The sequence below is a fragment of the Mustela putorius genome, unplaced genomic scaffold (assembly GCF_011764305.1).
Source record: "Mustela putorius furo isolate JIRA1106 unplaced genomic scaffold, ASM1176430v1.1 tig00000508_pilon_pilon_pilon, whole genome shotgun sequence".
NCBI classification, from domain to species: Eukaryota; Metazoa; Chordata; class Mammalia; order Carnivora; family Mustelidae; genus Mustela; species Mustela putorius.
Genome location: NW_025421402.1, coordinates 16,913,378 through 16,941,314, shown reverse-complemented (window position 1 = coordinate 16,941,314; position 27,937 = coordinate 16,913,378). Strand labels below are relative to the sequence as shown.

At 36.9% G+C, this 27,937-nt stretch overlaps 1 protein-coding gene across 1 annotated transcript in view; it reads right to left on the bottom strand.

Moving 5' to 3' along the window:
* Positions 1 to 5,268: 5,268 nt before the first annotated feature.
* SPATA17 (spermatogenesis associated 17) overlaps positions 5,269 to 27,937 on the bottom strand; it is a 178,313-nt gene continuing 155,644 nt past the window's right edge. The window contains exon 10 of the mRNA XM_004751466.3: positions 5,269 to 5,351. Coding sequence (XP_004751523.1) covers positions 5,271 to 5,351 — 81 coding nt within the window. The 3' untranslated portion in view covers positions 5,269 to 5,270. The remainder of the gene's footprint in view (positions 5,352 to 27,937) is intronic.

Here is a 27,937-nt window from a genome sequence, read left to right as displayed (position 1 = left end):
TGTGATTTTATTAATATCCCACTTTGTTTATAAAGGGTTTTGAGCCATTTTACAGGGGGGGGGGAAAGTAAAATGGAAGAGAACATTAGGGCAAAGTTAAAAGCTGAAGGGGGGAAAAGTGTGATTGAAGGTAAAATAAGCCCATAAATGGACACTGTGTGGATGTGAGAGGTAGGTTATAAATCTAGGGGACCAGAATAAAAAGGGGATAAAATCAGTAAGAAAGATACTGGATTTCCCTAAAATAAGAACACAGTCTTGGGGCACCTGGGTGGCTCAGAGAGTTAAGCATCTGCCTTTGGCTCAGGTCATGATCTCCAGGTCCTGGGATCTAGCCCCACATCGGGCTCCCAGCTCAGCAGGGAGTCTGCTTCTCCCTCTCCCTCTGCTTGTGCTCTCTCTGTCTCTCTCTCTCAAATGAATAAATAAAGTCTTAAAAAAAAAAAACAACTAAAAAAGAAAAGAATGCAAACTTGAATTTACCACAATAGTATATTATATAAATAAGGATAATTAAGGAAAATTACTAATTTACAGATATGAAAGATTATTTCCTAGAGGGAACACTTTACCCAAGCAGCAATCATAACCTGACTTCAGGATCAACCAACTTCCTGTATATCCAAGTGTGTATCCAAAATCATATACAACGTAACTATCATAAATGAGACCAGTTAGAAATAACATTCCACAAAGTATGCATTCAAATGAGCAGTGGTGCCATTATAGGCATTATTTTAGGAAAGTATTTGCTATTTTATAGCTTCTATTCCTTGAAAGGTTTTTGGAACTTCCTTAACAACATTTATACAACAGATATTTTACTTTGTGCCAGGTGCTCTGCTAGATGTTGGATACAGGACATTCATCATGAGAGACAGTTATTTGACCTCAAAGAAATTAGAGATAGTTTGGTGGAGGGGAGACGTTACCTGATTAACTATAACAAAGTTGATGAGTATTTTGATTTCAGAAGAACTGGTGATCCAACTCTGAATGTTCTCAAGGCATATTCCTTTAAACACCCACAGTGTTCTTTATGTTTTTAATGGGGGTCAATATTCATTCAGAATTTAGTTTGGTAAAAATAGATGGGAATCAAATTATCACTTAGTTTTGGTCAGACATTATGTCTAACTTTCTTGAGTGGCTCTTATTAGGAACAAAGAAGATTTTATGTAAGTTGATGCAGCAAAGTAGTTTTACAGATTAAACAGATTGCTTTCCTCAATTATAATTGAGGTGGGGAGGGGCAGAGGAAGAGAGAGAAGGAGGGAGGCTCCCCATTGAGCAGGGTGCCCACTGGGGCTCCATCTCAGGACTCTGAGATCATGAACTGCACTGAAGGCAGAGTCTTAACTGACTGAGCCACCCTGGTGGACCACCAAATTTGGCTCTAAATCAATGTTAACTGCCTCCCTTTCTGCCTACTTGTGATTGCTCTGTCAAATAAATAAATAAATAAATTTTAAGGGGGGAAAAAAAAAAAAGAAGAAAAAGAACCCAGTAAGATGAGTTCTCAAATTCTCTATTTAAGTCTTCTTCCCTGAGAGCTAGCTCAGTGGAAAGTCTGAGAGGCTGTGCTGTGATTTGACTCTTGTCTGCTGGAATTATCCTATTCTCTAACCTCATTCTACACTGCTGCAGGTACTGGTAACCAAAGCTGATGGTGTGTGCCATTAGACACATGGGACGCTCAGCCCACGTGCCTCAGTTATGGAGAAACACAGCAGAATGTCTTCCTATCAGCAAGTGGGTTGTTGTATCATTTTTATTCAAAGGACCACAGAGTCAAGAAGAAGATACTAAAGAAATCTTAGGTTTTGTTTGTTTCTTTCTTCTTCTTCCTCCTCCTCTTCTTCTTCTTCTTCTTCTTCTTCTTCTTCTTCTTCTTCTTCTTCTTCTTCTTCTTCTTCTTCTTCTTCTTCTTCTTCTTCTTCTTCTTCTTCTTCTTCTTCTTCTTCTTCTTTGCTAATTCATTAGGACTAAATTGGAAAGGGTTATAAATTCACGTAGTGTCAAACTGAGTGACAATATTTAATCATTTCTCTTGTCGAATTAAAAAACTCCCCCCTCCCAACAGGCAGACACACACACACACACACACACACACACACACACACACACACACACACATTACATGCCCGGTTATTACTTTCTCTTCATATAGCTTCTTTTTCCTTACACAGTTGCTAAGACCTCATTTCTTCTGGAAAAAGGTAATAGAATTTCACCTGTTCCCTAATTCAGGTGCTAACCAAACCTATTTTTCATTTTAATTTTTTCTCAGCTATTTGAGTCATTTATATGCCAAATTCCTGTGAAAAGGTGGGGGGTAGTGCATTGGTTTTCATGCATAATTTAATTAAAACTTAATTCATCTGGTCTCAAAGTTGAACCACATTTTAGCAGAAAGATAGCCTGGACCAAGGCCCATCACAAAGAAGAATGTGAAAAACTTAAGGAACACGTAATGCAAGAAAGCTCACATCAATGCCAGATTAACCAGTGATTCACCTCACTTTGCTAAGTTTTCTTCACTCAAATCCTTAAAGAGACTCTTCTGCCTGGAAAGATGAATGTAGCTAAAAAGACAGCAAAGCAATTCACGCCCTCGATGCAACACAGTACAATCTGATTTCAACCAAGCCACCTTTAAGAAACTATCAAAGGTTACAAAAATGACCCATTAGTTACAAAGAAAAATTAAAGAAACTAAGAGTCATATTCTAGGCAGAGAAGAGATTTTAAAATATGTGTGTGTTTAAAATCTAATTCACTCTCAGCAATTTCAGTGGCGGAAATCTTAGTGTATTAATCAAAATGGGCAGTGTAGGCTCTGTTTATCCTAAACACAGGCACGCTATGGAAAGAAAGATTAATCTGGTAAAGGCATCACTATTCTAATCGGACTGATGGGAAAACGTAGTGTGGGTGTAAGAGGCAATGTTGGGTGAATTATAGTGAAGTGATGAACTACCTTGAAGCTGAAGCAATCAAATAGATAGCTCTAAAAATTACTATGGCATCTTTATTCAACACTTTGGTGTGAGTGTCACCGTCTTGGCCTTCTTTACAAAGAACAGAAGCACTTTGTTGTATTTGGTGAAATTAAATCTTAATAGGAGAGCCTCAGCTAAGGCTGCTACCCTTCACTTACCAAAATTAAACAGTAGACATTAATTTCCTTTCCAAGAAGGGGAGACGACATTTTGATAATATTTTCAATTTACAAAATAGTTAAAAATCCAAGAGAAGCGTTAGCAAACATTTTTTAAAATTTCTATCACATATTTCTGTCACATATCTGTGCATTGTGCACTCTTTTTAATTAAAAGTAATGTGAAACATTTGTTACTCATCCCTTCTTCTTTATAAATAATTTAGCAAGTAATTCTTTTGTCTTCAGAAAAAGAAGATAATTGTCTCTAAATTATTATGATTGAATAGAATAAAGTCAAGATGTTTTTGTAATTGGTAGACAAGAGCAAGTAGTCCCTATTGGAGTATTTTGTTTTAACACTTTGTTTTTGTCTGATTAGATACAAATTTTACAAAATGATACTACAAAGAAGTATCACCCAAAAAGGAAAGGCAATCATAATCTCACTAGCTAAAGATAACTATCATTAACATTTTGCCCTATAAGAATGTATACATATACATATAATATACAAGTAAGCACATTCAAGTGTGTTTTTATACATATATACACATTATATATGTATGTGTATACACACACACCCACACTCACGCACCCCTTTTTTAAAGGAGTCGTACTACACAACCTTTTGAATTCAGCCTTCTTTTCTTAGAAATACAGGCATTTTTCAAATTAATAGGTAAAGATCTTTGTTAACATTTTTAATGTCTTCACAGTTTTGTATTTGTCTTATTTAACTTACCATATACTGAGTATTCATATTGTTCTCAACCTTTCCCCGTTATAAACAGACTGTATCTTTTCTTTTTATTATGTTCAGTTAGCCAACATATACTAATCATTAGTTTCTGATGCAGTGTTCAATGATCGATCAGTTGCATATAACACCCAGAGCTCATCACAAAACATGCCCCATTAACACCCATCACCAGGTTACCCTTTCCCCCCTCACCCGCCTCCCCTCTATAACCCTCAGTGTGCTTTCCGGAGTCCAGAGTCTCTCATGGTTTATCTCCCTCTCTGATTTCTTTCAGGCTATATTTCTGAACTAACATCTGAAGTCATACACAAATATGAAAAATTTTATTTCCACTACGACATACTGTGAATCTCAAATACTAGATAAATGTTCCCATATGCAATGGTACTTTATACACCTTTGAAACCACAATTCTGCTTGGCACTATGTTTTTCTGTTAGCTCAGAATATTTCATATTTCCCTTCCTATATACCTTTGGAGTAGTTAAGAGGTAGATACTATCTACATTAAACACACTAATTTTTGAGTTGAAGCCTCCAAAGTTGAAGCGGGGGGGTGGGGTGGGGAGAGATACAACACTAAATCTACAGAACAAACATAAGCTGCTTGAATCTACTCTGTGCACCTTCCAATGCTCTCCTGGCAGCGCTTTCCCCTCGCTTCTCCGTGCCGGCACCTGCGAATTCCTTCCAGTGGGATTTCGCATTCCTGCCTCTTTTCCTTCAGCTACAGGGATCTTGGCTGTCTTCATCGAACACCTCCTTTACATTAGGCTGAAAGTGCCAGAGCACCTAATTAGTCTTACTTTGATTCTAATCACTTCCTATTCCATGACTCCTCAACAATTAAACAGTTTTCACTGAGAGCTCCTTCTGTGATCTTTCGTGTATGTGGGTATCTCTGTTCTTCTCTCTACTGTTAACTCTGATAATCAGAGATCCTAGACACTCTGTATTTGGAATCCCCTAAAGACAACTCATACTTCAAATAACACACATACTGAAATAGTATTTTAAACTATTTTAGCTTTTGGACACTACCAATATTTTTTCACTGAGTTGTGTAAAACAATTTTATTGTATTAATTAACTTAAAGAAAAAGGCTACTTCAGATTTTTGTCAATTTTATTAATATATTTTGAGTTTTCTTTGGAGAAAATCTTTGAAAAATAAAATCTGTCATTTTTGAATGTTAAAAACCGTTAAATTAGAGTGGAAAATGGAGTCATATGATATATAAACATTATATCATGGTTTTAAAAATGCTTGAGAATTAAAGTCAATCTTGATTTTTTAAAATTTTTTAACATACTTTTTGAAGTCCTTCTTATCAAAAATGCGTACCTTTAGATAATTTGCCCAGCTTTTGAATATAATTTTCCATACTTTGAGAAGAGATCAAATGATGGTAATACAGTTTGGAAATCCTGGGAAGAAAAAAGATCAAAGATTACCACAGAGATCTTATTGACTTTGTCTTTCTATTATTATTTCATTATAATTTATATCATATTAAATTTCTAGACAGATACTTAACTACACTTCAAGTTTCCCACCATATCTTCAAATAAGACAAAATTGGCAGTTAATTTTTATCAGCTGAAAGCCAGAAGGACTGAAGCTTCCTCAGACACATAGCTTGCCCTAGCTATGGGTTATTAAAAATCTCTGAGCGATGCAAAGGCTAGATGCACTTACCTGTCTTCAAGAAACTCACACATCTGTACTTTTTATCTTGACCTATCAGGCCCCCACATAGCTGTGCTTTGGGGTCCTTTCTGATGTGGCTTACCTTCCGCTACATTTCCCCTCATTCAGTCTTCTTTAGCAACACTTCTGTTTATTTGGACACATTTCCTCTCTGTCTTTATACTTACAGATGCCTCCATCCAGACAGCCTCTTCTCCACTTATTTCCATGGCTCATTCCCTCCTTTTATTGCATTTCTGTTCAAAGGGGCCCTCCCAGACTACCTGTATATACAAAACAGCATTCCTGAAACTTTCTATCACCTCAACTGGCCTCTATTTTCTTAATTACCCTTCCTCGATGTTACATATTTATTTATCTTGTGTCTCACATGACAGCATAAGCTTCATAGGAGTAGGTACTTTGTTTTGTAAAAAATAAACATTTGTTGGGGCGCCTGGGGTGACTCAGTCATTAAGCGTCTGCCTTCAGCTCAGATCATGATCCCAGAGACCTGGGACAGAGCCCCACATCGGGCTCCCTGCTCAGTGGGAAGCCTGCCTCTCCCTCTCCCACTCCCGATACTTGTGTTCCCTCTCTTGCTGTGTCTTTGTCAAATAAACAATTAAAATCTTTAAAAAATAAATAAATAAACATTTGTTGACCGAATGAATCAAACAGGAAAGGTGATATACTGTGCCAAGTACCACAGCACTGATTCAAAGGAATGTTACAGGCGTTTAGAGGGGAAATCATTCTTTTACTCAGTAACCAGAGAAGCAGCATCTGATTGAGGATAAAAATGCCCTTCATGCATGTGAAGAAGGCAAATAAATTAAAGAAGTAAAGTACTAAATCAACAGTGAATATTGCAAATAACAGTCAGACCAGATAAAACTGTATGTGTCTCCTCCTACGGGAGTCTTTTCTCAATGGAGACGATTTGGGACAGTTTTTGCCTTTTTTCACTTTAAGAAAACCCTGGAAGAAGGACCTCCACCCTGAGCCCACCTCTTTCAGAGAGGGTTGTACATTACAAACACACAAAACATAAAGGTACCAAAGAACACGCGAGTGTGTCTGCCGCCAGGGACCTGGCTCTCTACCCTGGCGTAGCCGAGCTCTGAACCCTAAGTATCTGTTTTTATGACTAATGCTATTCAGGCCCCAGGGAGCAGCTCACATCTGTTGCTCTGTGTTAGTGAAATGAAAGTGACTAAGCCCAAGTGACATGAAGGACAGTTATGCTGTAACAGACACTGCTTTCAAGGATGAAATGAATTTAAGTGACAAAGATGCTTAGATTAAAAAAAAAAAAACAATCAATTTGAATAAAATTCTTCCTCTTGGATAGCATAAATGCAGTAGAACTTCACATAATTGAGCATTACTTTTCTGGGGCACCAAACAGCCATACTCTTGCTTTCTTTTTATTCCAAACTGTGATTCCAGAAGTACTCAGGAATTGATACCGTATTTGCGAGAGTTGCCCTTGACACAGCAGGAATATTTTGCAACAGTAGATAATTCAAACTACTCTTAAATTTGAATGTATGAAATTTAGGTATATGTGTGAAGCATGGTAGTGATTTTTTTATGTAGGCACTTGATGAACTCAGAAACCTAGGACTGTGAATAGTTTCAGTTTTATAAATACATATAATAATTTAAATTTCAAAAAAGTAAATGAAAATATTAAATTTATCTAAATGATCTTAGTTTAAACTTTTGATATTTATTAATTATATTTATTCCTCATTTTGACATAACATGATTCTGAATAAAGTAACTCATTTTTTAGATATATAAGTAAGTTTAAATTTTTGTTTTTTACATTTACTTTAATTGACAATTGCTAAAAATATATTCAAACTGTACATGCTTTAAATAGATTTAAATTTTCTTTTAAAATCTGGTTTATATCATTATTGATAATATAATAATTAAGATCTTGATTCTAAAAATAATAAAACTTAAAAAAATATAAATTAATGATTCTGCTGAAATACAAGAAAATAAATTATATGGAATACATAATTATGCATAACTTGCATGTCTTTATTTTATTACTCACCCAACCAACAGATAACCAAGTCATGGGAACAATTAGTAAATTCTGTTATCTTTGATATCTTGCCAACTTTCATTCTTAATTTCATATGTAGTACTTGATGTTGTTATAAAAGTATTTTTTTAATTTTTAATTTTTTAAAAAATTGTATTTATTTGACAGAGATTGAGATCACAAGTAGGCAGAGAGGCAGACAGAGAGAGAGAGAGAGGAGGAGGAAGCAGGCTCCCTGCTGAGCAGAGAGTCCGATGTGGGGCTCAAACCCAGGACCCTAGGATCATGACTGGAGCCAAAGGCAGAGGCTTTAACCCACTGAGCCACCCAGGCACCCCATAAAAGTATTTTTATTATGACAGAATGACAGAACATATTTAACAGTTAACTTGATTTGTAACTTTTCAATCATATACTACGTGGCTTCCATTGCTCTGACCTTGGGCTCTGCAAATGGCGGAGGTGGGCCTGCTCTTCGTGTGCTTAGAGGCCTATTCAACGGACCCTCAGCTGCTGCTTCTCCAGAAACAGAGGGCACTTCCTCCAAAGGCCTCACTTTCCAAATCAACCTTGCATCTGTCTTGTAAACCACTTTCATATTCTGAACACCCTTCTAGAAGCAGCTTACCAAACTGATAGAAATGAAATAGTGTAGTCCAAGGTTTATTTACCTCTTACATTTCAGTTAGTTGTCCACACTGACCAAAGTATTCTGGTGCTGATTAGGCTTACTTTATAGTAATTCTTTCTCTTATTATGTAAGTAATTTTTTATTTCCTTCTCTAATACCATTAAGAATGTTCTTTTTTTTTTTATTGATGAAGTTTTCATTTGGTTATTCTCTTTATTCTCTGATACCCTAGACATCACCTAATCACTGACTTTTGACAATGGTGGTATTATATAGTAGAAAGGGCTCTGGCCTGGCTTTGGAGCTATTGATTCATTTGTCAAACACGTGCTGGGCCCCATGCCAAGCTCTAGCCTACCCAGAACCAAGTGGGAATCCCTGGACTACCACTTACTAGTGTTTTCAGCTTGGCTGAGGTATTGAATCTCCCTGAATTTGTTTACTCATGTGGACTCTAGTTTCTGGTCCAATATGTAAAAGAGTTTGGAAGTCATTACTCCCATCATCACAACAGGAAAAGCTGAACAGATTTCAAACCAACTCTTCTTAGATCCTTCAGAAAACTGAGGTCACAGGGCAAACTTCTGCCTTGAAAGGAGGAGAGACAGGCAGGTACCAAGGTTCACAAGCTACTGGGAGCAGAAGTTCAGAAAGAGAAGTGCACCAAAGAAAGTATCACAGGAATACCTTCCACCATAACTGACAAATTTCTGGTAGCTCAGGGTGGGCCATTTGAGAGTTAAGAACTCTGAGGCACCCCATCATACTGGGGTTCCCATGCTGTCCTGAGTTTTACTACTAGGAGGCCTACCGGGTTCACACTGTGAACCTCACTCTTGCTTCCAGCAGAGGGAGGGCAAAAGTAGCCATTTGAGCTCTCTGTTCTCCTTAATAAAGCCTGTCTGGAGTGCAAATATTTTACCAGCCTGAGGGATCATCAAAGCCTGACTGATACAAAGGAAGAGAAATAAGACTTACTAAGACTGAGACTTAATCATAGGACTATGGAATTTCCCCTTCCCACAACTTACCAACTCATCATTAGGCTGCTGTGTAATAACACAGGGATCAGAACCAAAATAACTAAAAGTCTGAGACCCCATTTAAGAGTTTCTATTTACACTCAAAAAAACAAAACAAAACCAAAAAGCAGGGAGAGAAGGAAAAGGACACTGAAGAAAATTTTTAGCTTTGACACAACAGCTATAGTCAACAGTGAACAGCCTAATTCCTTGGCAGAAAACATAAACATTCACACTGAAGTCCTATGTTCCTTAGTTCTTTCCACTTGATATATCATGTCTAGAGTCCAACAAAAAATTAAAACTCATGCTAAAAGGCAAACAACAACAAACCCCCAAAAACTAAAATCTGAAGAGACAAACCAAACATCAGATACAGACTCAGACATGCAGAAATGTTGGAATTGTCAGACGGGGATTTAACTACGGCTGATATGCTAAAGGTGCTAATGTAAAAAGATGGACAATACACAGGAACACAAGGGTAAAGCAAGCAGAGACACAAAAGCTAAAAAAGAACCCAAGGAAACACTAAAAATCAAAAATGCTATAATAGAAATAAAAAATGGCTTTGATAGATTCAGTAGGAGCTGGACATGGCTGAGGAAAGAATCAGAGAAATTTCTAAAACTGAAATGCAAAAGGAAAAGAGAACGAAAAAGATGAACTAGCAGATGCAAGATATGGAACAGATATGCAAGAACTGTTAGACAATCACATTAGGTATAACTTATGCATACTGGGGATATCAGAAGGAGAAGACATAAAGAAAAGAAGAAGAAATGTTTGAAGTAATAATGGTTAAATTTTTTCCTAAATTAATGACAGACATGAAACCAGATTCAGAAAGCTCAGAGAACATCAAAAATTTACACCTACGCATTCATATTCTCAAAAAAAGCCAAAGGCAGGGTGGAGTGAGAAACCACCTTCCAGATAGAGGAACAAGGATAAGAATTACATTATTACATTGGACTTCTCTGCAGAAACCATGCAAGCAAGAGTGGAGTAAGAAAGTGTTAAAAGAAAATAATCACCAACCTACAATTCTGTATCTGAAAAATTATCCTTCAAAAGCAAAGGAGAAACAAAGACTTGCAGACAAACAAATATTTCAAAAACAAATGAAGAACATCTAGGTTCTTTCCATAGTTTGGCTATTGTGGACATGGCTGCTATAAACATTCGGGTGCATGTGCCCCTTTGGATCACTACGTTTGTATCTTTGTCCATCAACAGATGAATGGATCAAGAAGATGTGGTATATATACACAATGGAATACTATGCAGCCATCAAAAGAAATGAAATCTTGCCATTTGCGACAACATGGATGGAACTAGAGCGTATCATGCTTAGCGAAATAAGTCAAGCAGAGAAAGACAACTGTCATATGATCTCCCTGATATGAGGAAGTGGTGATGCAACATGGGGGCTTAAGTGGGTAGAAGAAGAATAAATGAAACAAGATGGGAATGGGAGGAAGACAAACCATAAGTGACTCTTAATCTTACAAAACAAACTGAGGGTTGCTGGGGGGAGGGTGTTTGGGAGAAGGGGGTGGGATTATGGACATTGGGGAGGGTATGTGCTTTGGTGAGTGCTGTGAAGTGTGTAAACCTGGTGATTCACAGACCTGTACCCCTGGGGATAAAAATATATGTTTATAAAAAATTAAAAATTAAAAAAAAAAAAACAAATGAAGAGATTTGTCACGGGTCACCCTCCTGTGTAAGAAATACAATTTCTTTTCTAAAGAAAGAAAACTTTGAAGTTATCAGAGAGAAGGAAAATGAAAGAGGTTAGAAGTGAGAAGCATTACATTACTGGGTATTTACCCCAAAGATACAGATGTAGTGAAAAGAAGGACCATCTGTACCCCAGTGTTCATAGCAGCAATGGCCACAGTTGCCAGACTGTGGAAAGGGCCAGATGCCCTTCAATAGACAAATGGATAAAGAAGATGTGGTCCACATATACCATGGAATATTATGCAGCCACCAGAAAGGATAAATACCCAACTTTTGTACCAAAATGGATGGGACTGGAGGAGATGATGCTGAGTGAACCAAGTCAAGCAGAGAGAGTCAACTATCATATGGTTTCACTTACTTGTGGAGCATAAGGAATAACACGGAGGACATTGGGAGAAGGAAAGGGAAAGTGAATTGGGGCACAGTGGAGGGGGAGACGAAGCATGAGAGACTATGGACTCGGAGAAACAAACTGAGGATTTTAGAGGAGAAAAGGAGGTGGGGAGTTGGGGGAGCCTGGTGTTGGGTATTAAGGAGGGCACGTATTGCATGGAGCACTGGGTGTGCTGCATAAACAGTGAATCCTGGAACACTGAAAAAATAAAAAGATGTGAGGAACATTATAGAAGAAATAAATGAAGGTAAAATAAAGCCTTTTATTTTCATTTTTTTCTTAATTACCTTTCAGATAGCCATTTTGTTCAAAATAATAATAATATACATACATTATACATAATATGTACAATATAGAAAATAGAACATAATCAGGGACTATAGTTTATGCATGAATTAAATGAATGACTACAATACTATAAGGAATGGGGTGGGGTTTGGAATAATCTGTTATAAGGTAGATGAACTACGTATGAAGCAGTACAGAGTTATTTGAAAGAAAACTTTGATGAGTATTATTTGTGTACTCCAAAGTCTAGAGCAAACACATAGAAAATTTTTTTGAATAAGTATAATTGATATGCCAAGGGAGTAGAGAAAATGGAATCATGTAAAATGCTGAATAAAACTAGATAAGCCTGGAAGAGTGGAAAGCAAAAACAAAACAGAAACAAAAGACCAAACAAGGTAACTGATGGAAAACAGCTAATAGAGTAGACATTAATCTGACTATATTAACAATCACTTTAAATGGGAATAGTTTAAATATATGAATAAAGAGGCAAAGAGACTGTGGAAAAAAACAAGATCCAATTATATGCTGGTTCCATGAAACCTGCTTTAAATGAAAAAGACACAAACAGTTTAAAAGTAAAGGGATGGAGAAGATATACCATGTTAACATTGAAAAGAACGCTGGAGTAACTATATTAATTTCAGACAAAATAGACTTCAGAATAAGGAAATTGTCAGTGATAAAGACGGGTATTTCAAAATAAAGGGGTCAATTCTCAAAGAAGACATAACATTCCTTAATGTGTATGTGTGTGACTACAGAGCATCAAAATACATGAAGCAAAACAGAACTGCAACAGAAATAGTCACTGTAGTAGTTAGAGATCTCAACACCCCTTTCTAAGTAACTGACAGATCCAGGGGTAGGAAATCAATAGGTACACAATCAAAAAGAACAGCTACCAATCAACTCTAACTGACATTTATAGACAACAATAGCTGACATGTTCTTCTCCAGGTCACATGGAACATTCATCATGATAGACCACATTTGGGCCATAAAATACACCTCAACAAATTCAAAAGAGTATACATCATACAAAGTAGACTCTTAGATCACAATGGTATGAAACTAGAAATCAGCAACAGAAATATAGCTGAAAAATCCCCAAATATTTGGAGGTTGAACAAAATACCTCTAGATACATTTGGGTCAAAGAAGAAGCAACAAGAGAAATTTAAAAAAATATTTCAAACTAAATGAAAATTAAAGTACAACTTACCAAAAGTTGTGGGATGCAAAAAAAGGAGTACCTAGGGGGAAATTTATAGCACTGACTGAACACAGCAGAAATCACTAATTTAAATTCTCACTTTAGGAACTAGAGAAAGAATAAGTTAAATCTATAGTAAGCAGAAGAAAATAAAATCAGAGCAGAAATCAGTGAAACTGAATATACGAATTCAATAAAGAAAATCAACAAAACCAAAAGCCAGTTCTTTGAAAAGAGTAATATTGATAAACACCTTGCCAGGCTAAGAAAAAAGAGAGAAGACACAGATTACTAATATCAGAGATGAAAAATGGACCATCAGGACTGATTCCATGGATATAAAAAGGATGATAAAGGAATATTATGAACAACTCTATGATCACAAACTTGATAACTTAGATGAAATAGACCAATTCCTTAAAAGATACAATCTAGTAAAATTCACACAAGGAGAAACAGATAACCTGCACAGGCCTATATCTATTTTAAAAAACTGAACCAATAATTGATAATCTTCACAAATAGGCCTAGATGATTTCACTGATATTTTCTACCAAATAAGGAAGAAATGATACCAATTCTGTTTAAATTATTCCAGAAAATAAGAGCAGAGGAAACACCTCCTGATTCCTTCTGCTTCATCATCTATAAAATGGAGATACCTGTCTCGCAGGGTTGTTGTAAGGATTAACCAGGATAAAATATCTGGCACTTAGCACTAATTTTTTCCTCCCCTTTTCCTTCAATGGCTAAAGTCTATTCATAATCTACCTATTACGTTCTTTATTTATTTCAAATTAAATAAATTCCATAAGCTCCCACGAGAAACTAATTATGGAGCAGTAACGAAGTGAAGAAGGACTCAGGAGATTTTGATCATTATCCCCATCAGTAAAAATATCTTGAGGGCGCCTGGGTGGCTCAGTGGGTTAAGCTGCTGCCTTCAGCTCGGGTCATGATCTCAGGGTCCTGGGATCGAGGCCCGCATCAGGCTCTCTGCTCAGCAGGGAGCCTGCTTTCTCCTCTCTCTCTGCCTGCCTCTCTGCCTGCTTGTGATCTCTCTCTGTCAAATAAATGAAATAAAATCTTTAAAAAAAATATATCTTGAACAAGCACTCTGAATATATGTCTGATTGTTTGTTTATTTTTTTAGTTTTTATTTATTTATTTATTTTTAATAAACATATAACCTCTTTTTATCCCCAGGGGTACAGGTCTGTGAATCACCATGTTTTACACACTTCACAGCACTCACCATAGCACATACCCTCCCCAATGTCCATAACCCCACCCTCCTCTCCCTATACCTCTTGCCACAGCAACCCTCAGTTTGTTTTGTGAGATTAAGAGTCACTTATGGTTGTCTCCCTTCCAATCCCATCTTGTTTCATTTATTCTCCTACCCCCTTAGCCCCCCGTGTTGCATCACCACTTCCTCATATCAGGGAGATCATATGATAGTTGTCTTTCTCCGACTGACTTATTTCACTAAGCATGATACGCTCTAGTTCCATCCACGTCGTCACAAATGGCAAGATTTCATTTCTTTTGATGGCTGCATAGTATTCCATTGTGTATATATACCACATCTTCTTTATCCATTCACCTGTTGATGGACATCTAGGTTCTTTCCATAGTTTGGCTATTGTAGACATTGCTGCTATAAACATTCAGGTGCACGTGCCCCTTCAGATCACTACGTTTGTATCTTTAGGGTAAATACCCAGTAGTGCAATTGCTGGGTCATAGGGTGATTATTTGTTTTAAATTTTACAGGTATAATACTGTGATAGCAAAATGTGATGTTAAACAGTTATACAATTGAGGTAAAACTTAATGAAAGTAGAAATTCTAACACGTTCTGCCTTCAGTCCTGTGGCTCTTCTTGTGTATGTAATTGTGGACCCCTCTAATACAATGAGTAAAGCATGACTTAACCCTGTGTTATGGTCTCACCTGGGCCTTCCACTAACATCTGAACATCTACAGTGTGTAAGTACCATGCTAGTCAGCTTCCGACTAATTGTAACTGAAACTTAGTCGTGTCTTCCCAGGAGACCTCACAGGCTAGTGGGAGAGTCAGATAACAGGCATTTATAGTTGTGTAGATAAACAGGCATTGAGTTTTCAAGTACCTACACTCTCTATTCCGTAACAGAAAAAATTTTCACAAATTCTGTCACTTTTTTTTTTTTTTTAAATTTAAAACCCCAAATTCTTACTTGGCCCTAGCTAACCAGTAACCGTTACCCATGGTATAGCAAAAGAAGAATATGCCATTAAGAAAGCTTTGGTTTGGGAGAAAATCTGGTGCTGTTCTCATTTGTTTAAAATTTGCCTCTGATACATGAAACAGGCCACCCTGTCATGGGAAACTTTTGAGCTCGAGAAAACCACCTGCACAATACTCATGCAGTGTCACTTTTTAAAGTGGGGGGAGTGCTTTTCTGAAAAATAACCTCATCAAGAAAAACACTGGGGACAGTAATTCTAAATCCTGCCATAGCCTTTGCTTGCCAAAGCAGACAGCTTTTGCTATTAGGATGCCCAGCCAAACACAAATAATCCACTGCTAAAATGAGCTCCTTGGGACAATTTAGGAGTCTTTGGAAGTGAACGGCTCTTTGAGCTGGAATGCAGCCCAGGTCCATTTTCAAACCCAAGTCAAAATGACAAAGAGCAAATTTCCTGGGCCACTCACCCCCTAAGTGTAAGATTACTTTAGGTTGGCAGCTGGGCTGTTTATCTAGTTATTTAAGGTTTTCACCAGATACTCACAACTGAGTACTTAAACAACCTGCTTCAGTGTTGGTAAGCAGGACAGTCCCGATAACATTACAGTGCACAAAATCTCCGAGATTGGAAGGACAAGACAGAAATCAAAGGTTATACATATACTGTTCAACTTAAAATATTTTTTTAAATATTCAAATAATAGCTCTAAAGCATTGCAAAGATTTTTCTTAGAACTTAAAAAAAGGGGGGGGGTGCAAAGAACTTTTAGCTGAATACTAAATTCATTTTAACTGAAAATACTTCCTGAATGAGACCACAATTAAGTCTAGTTTGCACGTGGAATTTTCCATAGTCTTCAAATGAGAGTTTGTAGGCAGGCTTGAAAGATAGCCTGGCATTATTCCCGTACAATCAAACTTTGCTCTCATTACATGCGGAAGATGTTATGATGGCAAGAGCATTTCTAGTTTTGACAAAAGAGTATGGTTAAAAGAAGGAGTGGGGCACCTGGGTGGCTCAGTGGGTTAAAGCCTCTGCCTTCGGCTCAGGTCATGATCCCAGGGTCCTGGGATGCAGCCCCACATAGGGCTCTCTGCTCGGCAGGGAGCCTGCTTCCCTCCTCTCTCTCTGCCTGCCTGTCTGCCTACTAGTGATCTCTGTCTAATAAATAAATAAAATCTTAAAAAAAAAAGTTGTAGGAGTTAGTGTCTTCTCCCTGTTCACTCTGCAGTTTCAGGAAAACATCTTAAAGTGTTCTCTATTATATTTGTGTTCTTCTCAATCCCATAGTGTTAGAATTTATCATGTTATTCTTTCAATTAAACCATTTGTTCTCAAAGAAACCATTTCTAGCTGACCCAAACTTCATGATACATTGTCAATCTGAATGTGGAAAGAAAACCAAGTTCATGTGTATATTACATTATGCTTAGCGTACCATGGGCGGTATTTGCAACTGTGGTTTGAAAACTTATGATTTCTTCCCTGAGGTAGTATTGCTTTGGAACCAAGCTGCCTGAGTTTGAAATCCAGCTTCATTCTTAAAAGTTCTGTGATCCTGGACACCTAATTTAACCCCTGCAATTCTTATCTCATTTGAAAGAGATAAGATTAAATAACATGAGAATAGTAACACTTTACTCATAGTGTTGTTAAAATGATTGAGTCCATACAGATAAAGCATTTAAAACAGTGTCTGGCATATAGCAAGGACTTGATAAGTGTTAGCTATTTTCAAAACTAAGAAATTCTCAGATACCCTAAAAAGTGGGGTGGGTAGAGGGAATAGTTAGTTGTGAATGAATAACCTTTAACAGCTGTTTATTCAAAGGTTATTTATATCTGACTTTGGTATACACATTCCTACGTTTCATTTCAATTGGGTACATCCAAAATCTAATATTATATATTTGAGTTTCTGCTGAATCTTTTTCCATTTTTATATACCTTTCTTCTCGGCGGATATATCTTTCTTCTTAGCTACAGTTTTAATAGTTTTATCTGTTTTCTTTTATTTAGTTCATGCTCCTCCTCCATTGTTATAGCCTTGGTTATAAATGCACAGGTGGGAAATGGCAGGCCAGATATGTAAAGTGAAAGGTACGTAACGGAGTTTCTTGTACGACCAGTTCATTCCATCATGGTATCTGTGTATTACGGCCACAATAAGAGAGATATAGGATGTAAAGATCTTATCAGAAGGAACAGATCAAGATATAGAAATATATTTGTACATATAAAATGTGGCCTTATCCACTTAATTTCAACTAAAAACAGTAAAAATGTCATCTAAATAAAAGTCTCTGAAATGGAACTTCCAACTTGATATAATGTTGGTATTCAGAATGATCTGCGCAGCTTTTTAGTTGGTTTGGTAACAAAGCTAATGATACCAGGGTAAGAGGTTCCAAGAACATGATTTTCATATAGAAGGACAGCCCATTTTACATAGAGGGAATGCTGTATGAAGCTGGCACTAAAGGCAAGTTTGGGCTTGTATATGGTTAGTGCACTGGAAAATGGGCTGCAAAAGTATTCAGAGAGAGTATTGGAATGGCTTACAGAAAACCACTTACAGAGGTGCCTAGTGGCACATTTGGTTGAGTGTCAGAGTTTTGGTTTGAGCTGAGGTCATGACTTCAGGTTGTGAAATCGAGCCCCGTGTCAGCTCTGTGCGCTGCATGGAGTGTGCTTGCGATTCTCTCCCCATCTCCTTCTGCGAACCGCCTCTGTGCCCCACCCCCATGCCCTCGTGCTCTCTCTCAAATAAATACATAAATCTTAAAAGAAAAAAGAAAAGAAAACCACTTAGAATGGGGAGTAAGAACTGAAACCAGGATTGTGACATTCTTAAATACTGCATGCTTCTTAGTAGGAAAAAACTGAATGCCTCTAGATAATTTGGTACTTGAAGACAATTCTCAAGAGGGGAAATAACTGCTAAAAGACAGACCACATGATTTTCACAGTTGTATTCCCCAGGTTTAACACAGTGTATGGTAGGGGCTTGGTAAATATTATTTGGCTGAAGGAATGACCGAATGATAAAGACACGGCCTTGGGGAAACCACAAATCTGCTCCAAGTGTGAGCCTTCTAGAATAGCACCTCTTCATCCTCTCATTCAACCCTGTCACTCTAGAAGCCAACAGGAGATGGAAACTATGTGCCCAGTTTTCCATCATCAAGAGAGTCCTTCTAAAGTCCCCTCCACCCTCTGGAATATTCCATTTTCCAGCCAGGAGATGCTATACCCAGGTCCATTAGTATCTTCAGTAATCTGCGTCTAAATGTGTTCGGGAAAGAGAGAAATCAGGAAGACAGAGAGAAGGAGAGAGAGTATGTGAGAGAGAGAGACAGAGAAAAGAAGCAGCAAAGGAGAAAATAGAGAAAAAGTGAGTAACATACTAATCTGTGAGCTCTATGGTAAATGGACATGAGGGTGTATTTGTCTTGTATACTACATCACCAGCACCAATAGTGTCTGAACCATCAGGACTCAATAAATCGTGACTGAATGGAAATACAAGACTTCTCATTGTGACTCAGTACCATTAGAGTGCCTGACCCATCAGGATTCAGAAATCATGACTGAAAGGAAATACAGGACTCTGTTTTGCAAAGATGATAATGCTCAGATTTCCCAGGAAAAATCCCAGAGCAATGTATACCATGATGACTTCTTTATAAGAACACTAACCATTGATCCTTACTATTCAGATTCCCTATTCACAAATTTACTAAAATTCATCTGTAGCCCCCAAATCAATACCCATAGTGCTTTCACAGTCACTCACAGATACAAGCAGAGTGGAAAAAAGTTGAGTCCCCTGAGACACACATCCCAGCTTACCTGCTTTTTCATTCCAGCTCTCACTCTGTAAGTAAGTGTCCCCTTGCACTCTAATTTTAGTACTACCTTTTTCATCTTTTGTGCCTGTTTTTGGTAATTTCACTGTTTAAAATGAACCTCCAAGGGACACCTGGGTGGCTCAGTTGGTTGGACGACTGCCTTCGGCTCAGGTCATGATCCCGGAGTCCCGGGATCAAGTCCCGCATCGGGCTCCCAGCTCCATGGGGAGTCTGCTTCTCTCTCTGACCTTCTCCTCGTTCATGCTCTCTCTCACTGTCTCTCTCAAGTAAATAAATAAAATCTTTAAAAATAAAATAAAATAAAATAAAATGAACCTCCAAGCACAGGGCTGCCTTGCTGTCTAGAGCTCCTGGGTGTCAGGAAAGCTACTATGGTCCTTGAGAAGAAAAGATGTTTGTTAGCTAACCTGCACTCAGGCAGGACTTACAGTGCTGTTAGCTGGGAGTTAGATGCTAATGAATCAACAATACAGATTTACTTAGTTTCAACAGAAACACACATAAAACAATGTTATGTATTGGCTAGTTGACAGAAATGTTGACCACAGGCTCTCAGGAACCTAACCCTGTATTAGGTTCAGGATTCACTGACTCAGTGTTCATGCGGACCTTACTACAGATCATGACCACCTCAAAGACAAGAATCTACCGAGTGCCTCCTGCATAGTCAAGCTCTATCACAGCGCACTGACTGTTGTGTGGACTTCTATATTCTCCAGAACACTAAAGATACCATGCCTCCCAGGGCACAAACTATGCTGAATGAACAAATGAATGAATGAGAACACAAATAAAAATATGAACTAAGGGATATACACAGCACTGTTTAGTATTCCTCACAGAGTGGGTTGCAAATAACTTTTTGTGAACATTAACTGTGTAATTATATTTTATATAATTATATTACTATATATAATTATATACTATAATACAATCATAACCTGACATTTGAGTTTTGTGAAGATATTTTCATTTCAGTATAATTTCTGAGTATAAATGAAGCTTTCAATGAACAGAATTCACAAAACCCTCTACCAAACCTAGATTTTCATATCATCACCAAGAGTTATCTTATTTATTTAACTTCTTTCTGTTCCTTTAAAGAACTGGTTTCATTCATTTATTCACTCACTCTTTTCTTTCTTTCTTTCAAAAAAAAGTTAAATGACAACTTAGGCCAAGCACTATCCTAGGCTGTAGAGCAATGAAATTCGTCGGGCCAAAATTCCTGTCGTCATGAAACTTAAATTTCTAGTGCCTGCAGATGGAAAATAAGTAAATAAATCAGTCAGATAACAGTAAGTGCTATGAGGGAAAACGAAACAGGGTAGGGAGAAGAAGGGCTGAGGGAATTAGAGAAAGGGCCTGCAATTTCAAATCATGTAGTCAGGAATGCCTGGTTTCAGATGACATTTGAGCAAACTTGAAGGTGATGAGAATGTAACTATGCAAACTAAGAACATCACAACCACCAATTTGTCACTACAACATTAGTGTCATTTCAAGTAACCTAAATCCACTAAGCTACCCTAAAAAGACCGAGTTATCTGCCTTAAGACTTTTCTGATGTCTAAAGCTTATTTGTGCACTTGACATCAGCAGTGCCGAAAGCAGGTGAGCATCAAGCAAGGTCTTTTTTTGATGGAACCTATTCATAGTTGTTGGTTAGCTGGAGTAGAGGCCCTTGCATAATGCATTGTGTTCACTGCCTTTTCTCTGTAGCCAGTGTGGCAGGGGCAGCATGGCCTTGTCTGTGAACAGAGCTCCATTCATCATGTCCTCAACAGGCACTGCCACGGCTGTGCAATCCTCATGCAACACGCACTGACACCTTTCTGGCTCCCCACGAAGAGGTAGGTGTGCAATAGTGCACCAGTGGTGGGGCCTGGCCCATAACTTCTAATTCCCACTGGTGCGTTTATAGCCCTTAAGTAGCACAGCTCAAGAGAGAGATTTGGAGAAATAAAGAGGGCTATTAATAATGGTTCTTTCTTTCTTTCATTCAACCACAAATGGTGTCTCCTGTCAAAAAGTAATTAGCCAGAAAAATATTCACATAGAAATAATACTTGATGCATTATCTGGATAAGTGGCAGCTGGAGAAAGTTTTTTTATAGCAATAACTAAATTTAGTCAAGGTTAGGTTTTGTTTTGTTTTGTTTCTTTCAACTGTTTGCTCCAGAGAGAAAAAGTGAACCCCCTACAAAAGAAGTAAAGATGAATTTTTCCTCCATGTTCCTTGAAAGTGTTCACATCTAAGTTTTTGTGATGGGATTTATTATTACGCCTTGGTTAGCTGGAGGGGAGGCCTCTGCATAACATATCTTGTTCATTTTCTAAGTACCAACTGAAAATGCGAACACCCCTGAATCAATACACTAGCTCATTTAAAAGGCACAGCTAACCAAAATGAAGGGCAATTTTCTACTTATTTAAATTGCTTTAAAAGTACAAATCTTACCCTTGGAGTCAACTAGTCATAGGATTTTAAAATAAAAGTAATATTATCTTGCCTTCATAAAAGCCAGTCTACCTCTTCCTGTATACCATTTTCATCAAATGATGTTTTTTACTTGTTGGTTTACTCTTTTACTGTGAGAATGTCTGTGATACTGTGTGGTATGAAAATCAAGAAATTAGTCTCGCAGCAGGGAGTCTGCTAACAACACCATTTTAATCTTATCCTTTAAGCAGTGGCAGAAAACATATTAATTGCAGTTTAATTTGTGCAACAAATATTTCATTTTAATTATGCTTAATTTTTGTCAAGCTATAAAAATGTCAATAGTTCTGACACTGTTTTTTCTTACAAGTTTTTTTAAATGAAAGAATTAAAATCAAGTGCTGTTTCTGAAAGAAATTATGGAAGATTTCTAATTACTGCTTATGTTTTTGAAAAATGGCTAATCTAGAAGCCCCAAAATAACATCTGGGAACATGTGAACTTGAAGCTTTATTACTCAATGTTTATAATTCTTAATAATATACACGCATCATTAATATAATGGAATTCTCACAGGAAGGGTTGGTTTTTTTTTTTTGTAATTATAGGCTATATCAATAACTGTCATTGAACGGTACATTTTCTCTATAAAAACGCTTTCGTTAATTCCTCTCAGGAAAACTAGGACAAGAATAAGTGAAATTGATTGCAGTTGATATACCACACTGAAGAAAAGAGTATTCACCATGAACAGAAGTAGAAAGAAAAGTGTCAAAACCACCAAAGTTGAACTGTATTATATTCAGAAATATTTATTAAGCTCTCACTAGGTGCAAATCCTACCCAAACATTAAGTTCCATGCAAAAAGGCTACCCCCTCCTGGAAATCCTTCTCTCTCCAGACGTGAGTGAGATCTATCTACATGCCTATGGTCCATAATCACACTTTTCTCACCCTCACTGTCCTTGCTTTTTGGCTGGTATCACAGTAATTTCCACACATTTTCATATCCCTTACAAGATGATAAGGTTCCTGGGGGCAGGATCTAGGCCTTCTGTGTTCATCTCCTTTATCTATCACGTTCAAATATACTTTAAAATGAAAATCTATTGTCATGAACAAAATGTTTTGGGTGCTCTGTTTTGGGAAGTAACACAATTATTTCCAAAGTCTTGTGAGTATAGACCTGTACTTCAAAATTACTCCTCTAGAAGACTTCCAGTATTAAGATGGCAGAGCAATAAATTTCTTGCCCTATCTTATCCCATTAGAAATCCGCACCCAAGAACAGAGAATTACAAACATCTGTAAAACTACATCTTCAATGAAACTGGGAGATGGCAGTGATGCCATGTTGAGAAACAGATGAGGAATGTTCTAAAAACCCGTTCTAAAAGGAACAGAGAACAGAGATACCTTTGTGTTTGCATTCCAGTGAAATTACAATGTATTCTTCCTTCTAAAACCTAGAACCCTCAGGCACTGGCATCTTCAGATATTTCAGAAGCCAAAAGTGAGGCTGAGGGTTTGGCTGAAAGTCTCTGTAAGGAACATTTCTAAGCTTCCTTCTCAAGTGTCCCCCAGGAACCTCCCTGCTCTTCTCTACCATGTTTAGGGAGTCTGTTTTCTTTCTTTCTTTCTTTCTTTCTTTCTTTCTTTCTTTCTTTCTTTCTTTCTTTCTTTCTTTCTTTCTTTCTTTTCTTTTTTTTATAAACATATAATATATTTTTATCCCCAGAAGTACAGGTCTGTGAATCGCAGGTTTACACACGTCACAGTATTCACCATAGCACATACCCTCCCCAATGTCCATAACTCCACCCATTTCTCCCAACCCCCCTCCCCCCAGCAACCCTCAGTTTGTTTTGTGAGATTAAGAGTCACTTATGGTTTGTCTCCCTCCCAATCCCATCTTGTTTCATTTATTCTTCTCCTAAGGGGGGTCTGTTTTCTGAGTGGAAATAGAACAAGAACAAAAATTGGAGACATTAGGCATAGTAGAGGGTAAGGGTTAGGGCACTAATTAAGTGGAAGTCTTCACACTGAATGTTGAGAATACCATACTACCTTGCAGCCCCATTCCCAACTCCCAGAACATTAGCACATTTGGCAGATTAGGGAATTTTGTTGGGAAACTGAATGGCTATGAGTAGCAGCCCCTCCACAGAGTTACCTCTGAGGTGAAGGCTATCAAATAAGCCTTACCCAGGCACATAATGCATTATTTCAACTAGAATTTTAGTGTCTCATTTTTAATAATGAACAGCCCAAGATTAACAGATGTTTGCGAAAAACGTCCAACCTAAAAGACAGAGACAGTTATAAAAAAGAAAAAAAAAAGATGAATTTGAAACAATGCAAGAAGTGGAACAAAGTATAATTAAAATCTAAAATATTCTAAGAGACATTAAAATATATATTGCATGCATTAAGCAAGTACAGGCTGCTATTTAAAAAAATTAAAAAGAAGAAAGAGCTTTACTGAATAATACAGAAGCAGGAAAAACAAACAAACAAAAAAACAACCTGATAGAAAAATTGTAATTTAACACCAAGAAATGCTCCCAGGAAGTAAAACAAAGGGACAATGCAATGGAAGTAGAGAAAGAGGATTTAAAGCAGCAACAACAACAACAAACCAACTTGAGAATGGATGTAGAGAATTTGATCTCTTACTATTGAAACTCCAGGAGAAAGAATCTCAGAATACAAGTAGAAAAGAATTAGGAAAGAATGCAAGTAAATTACACCCAAACAGAATGACAGATGCCAGAGGCTTAAAACAGAGTAGAGATAACTTTCAACTTAAAATTCTCTATGTTAATAAAAAAATAAAAAAAAATCTAGATCCAATCAGTATCAATTACATGTGGGATGGAATTTTCAAAGATAGTAATTATACTGAAAGCCTGTTAGAGAGCACAGGGAAACTTGAGGAGAAGTGTGAAGAAAATCAAGCAAATGGGGATAAATGCAATTATTCCAGGAAATACAAAAAGTTATACAAGAAAGAAATATTATTGTAGAATACTTCAGGGCTTAATAAGAAACAATCTTTCTACAATTAAAAAAAAAAACAAACATACCAAAAACGTAATATAGAAAGGCTGAATATTTGTTGACTCAATTTAGAATTACTTAAAGAAAACATGGAGAGGATGGAATAAAAGAGCTAAATTCCTATCTTCCATAGTTGAAAGTCAATAGTCTAAAACTGATAAATTAAGATACAGCATATTATTTAGGTAGAAGGTAAAAGAATTGAAAATGGTGGTTTCTGGAAAGTAGGAGTGGACATGAAGGATGGGGAAGGAGTGGGTCACAAGTATGCCACTTTACACTCTATGTCTTTGGACATATTTGCTTTACATTTACTATGTACATATTTTATTTTGATATAAACAAAGTAAATAATTTTAGTGCATTAAAAAGTTTACTATTCTTAGAATTAAATTTCCTTTCTACTTGGATCATTATTTGTCAACTACATTCTTCTCAGTAATTGATGACCTACTTTTAAAATTACTTATTTAATAAACATTTATCCTAAATACCTAAATGTATGGTTTTCCACATGCTATTTTTAAAGGCCATATTTCCCTTTCTGACTATTTTTAACAATGTTTCCCATAAGCAAGTCTATATAGTATTATGATGCAGGTAAGATAGTCAACGGGAATTAATGTATTTTATAATGCCAACTCCTTTCATAAACTTTTGGAAAATTATATATACATTTACTAGTCTATGTACAATACTTAATGTCTATATTTAAACCAAAATTATTAAAGATGATGTTCTACTTTCTGAACTAGTGTCCTTTTCTCCAACTAAATCAAATTAAGAAAGCAATGTGAATTTCCTCACAAGCTATTTCATACTTGGATGCCCTTGAACTTTACTGAGTGTGAACTAAAAACATATGGAAGTAAAATACATTGATATTCAAAATACTAAGTAATGCTTATTTGCTGTTTTAATGTACTATTTATTGCAGAACATCTATATATAAATTGGAATTTATTTAAACTTTATAAATAAAAGACTGTCAAATTCAAGAACTTTGATACAAATAAAAATTTAATCTCAATATTAGTACATTATTTCATTATTATGTTTGAGTAATACAAAAATTATTTAAAGATTAAGAAGATATAAAAATGGAACAATTTAAATAATTACAGCCTCTTAAAACTCTATGGTTGGCATGATCACACAATATGGGAGAAAAATTCTTTTGAATAAAGTTAAATTCAACTATGTATGTATTGTATTGACTTATATCTCTTTTGTTCTACAAATAAGAACTTATCAGAAGAGTGCCTGGGTGGCTTAGTCTTTAAGCCTCTGCCTTTGGCTCCAATGGTGATCCCAGGGTCCTGGCATAGAGCTCTGCATCAGGCTCCCTGCTAAGCAGAAAGCCTGATTCTCCCTCTCCCCTCCTCCTGCTTGTGTTCCCTCTCTCACTGTGTCTCTCTCCGTCAGATACATAAATAAAATAAAATAAAATAAAATAAAATAAAATAAGAACTTAACAGAAACAAAGTAAAAAATAAATATGTCTCAGAAGAAAGAGAAATTAAGGAGTCAATCCCATTTACAGTTACACCCAAAACCATAAGATACCTAGGAATAAACCTAACCAAAGAGGCAAAGAATCTGTACTCAGAAAACTATAAAGTACTCATGAAAGAAATTGAGGAAGACACAAAGAAATAGAAAAATGTTCCATACTCCTGGATTAGAAGAACAAATATCGTGAAAATGTCTATGCTACTTAAAGCAATATACAGGTTTAATGCAATTCCTATCAAAATACCATCCTTTTTTTTTTTCCAAAGAAATGGAACAAATAATCCTAAAATTTACATGGAACCAGAAAAGACCTTAAATATCCAGAGGAATATTGAAAAAGAAAGCCAAAGTTGGTGGCTTCACAATTCCAGACTTCAAGTTCTATTAGAAAGCTGTCATCAAGACAGTATGGTACTGGCATAAAGACAACACATAGATCAATGAACAGAATAGAGAGCCCAGAACTCTATGGTCAACTCTATGGTCCTGCTTCAACAAAGCAGGAAAGAATGTCCAATGGAAAAAAGTCTCTTCAACAGATGGTATTGGGAAAATTGGACATCTACATGCAGAAAAATGAAACTGGACCATTTCCTTACAACACACATGAAAAGAGACTCAAAATGAACGAAGGATCTCAATGTGAGAAAGGAATCCATCAAAATCCTTGAGGAGAACACAGGCAGCAACCTTTTCAACCTCAGTTGCAGCAACTTCTTCCTTGGAACATCGCCAAAGGCAAGGGAAGCAAGGGCAAAAATGAACTACTGGGACTTCATCAAGATCAAAAGCTTTTGTGCAGCAAAGAAACAGTTAACAAAACCAAAAGACAACTGACAGAATGGGAGAAGATATTTGCAAATGACATATCAGATAAAGGGCTAGTATCCAAAATCTATAAAGAACTTACCAAACTCAACACCCAAAGAACAAATAATCCCACCAAGAAATGGGCAGAAAACATGAACAGACATTTCTGCAAAGACATCCAGATGGCCAACAGACACATGAAAAAGTGCTCCACATCACTCAGCATCAGGGAAATACAAATCAAAGCCATAATGAGATACCACCTCACACCAGTCAGAATGGCTAAAATTAATGAGTCAGGGAATGACAGATGCTGGTGAGGATGCGGAGAAAGGGGAACCCTCCTACTTTGTTGGTAGGAATGCAAGCTGGTGCAACCACTCTGGCAAAAAGCACGGAGTTTCCTCAAAAAGTTGAAAATAGAGCCACTCTATGACCCAGCAACTGCATCACTGGGTATTTACCCTAAACGTACAAATGAAGTGATCTAAAGGGGCACGTGCACCCGAATGTTTACAGAAGCAATGTCCACAATAGCTGAACTATGGAAAGAACCTAGACATCCATCAAGAGGTGAATGTATAAAGACGATGTGGTATATATACACAATGGAATACTATGCAACCATCAAAAGAGATGATATCTTGCCATTTGACATGACGTGGATGGAACTAGAGGGTATTATGCTTTGTGAAATAAGTCAATCAGAGAAAGACGACTATCATATGATATGAGGAAGTTGAGAGGCAATGTGGGAGTTTTAGGGGGTAGGAAAGGAATCAATGAAACAGAATGGGATCGGGAGGGAGACAAACCATAAGAGACTCTTAATGTCACAAAACAAACTGAGGATGGCTGGGGGGAGGGTAGTAGGGAGAGGGTGGTTGGGTTATGGACATTGGGAAAAGTATGTGCTGTGGTGAGTGCTGTGATGTGTGTAAACCTGGTGATTCACAGACCTGTACCCATGGGGCTAATAATACACTATATGTTAATAAAAAATTATAAATAGCTTTT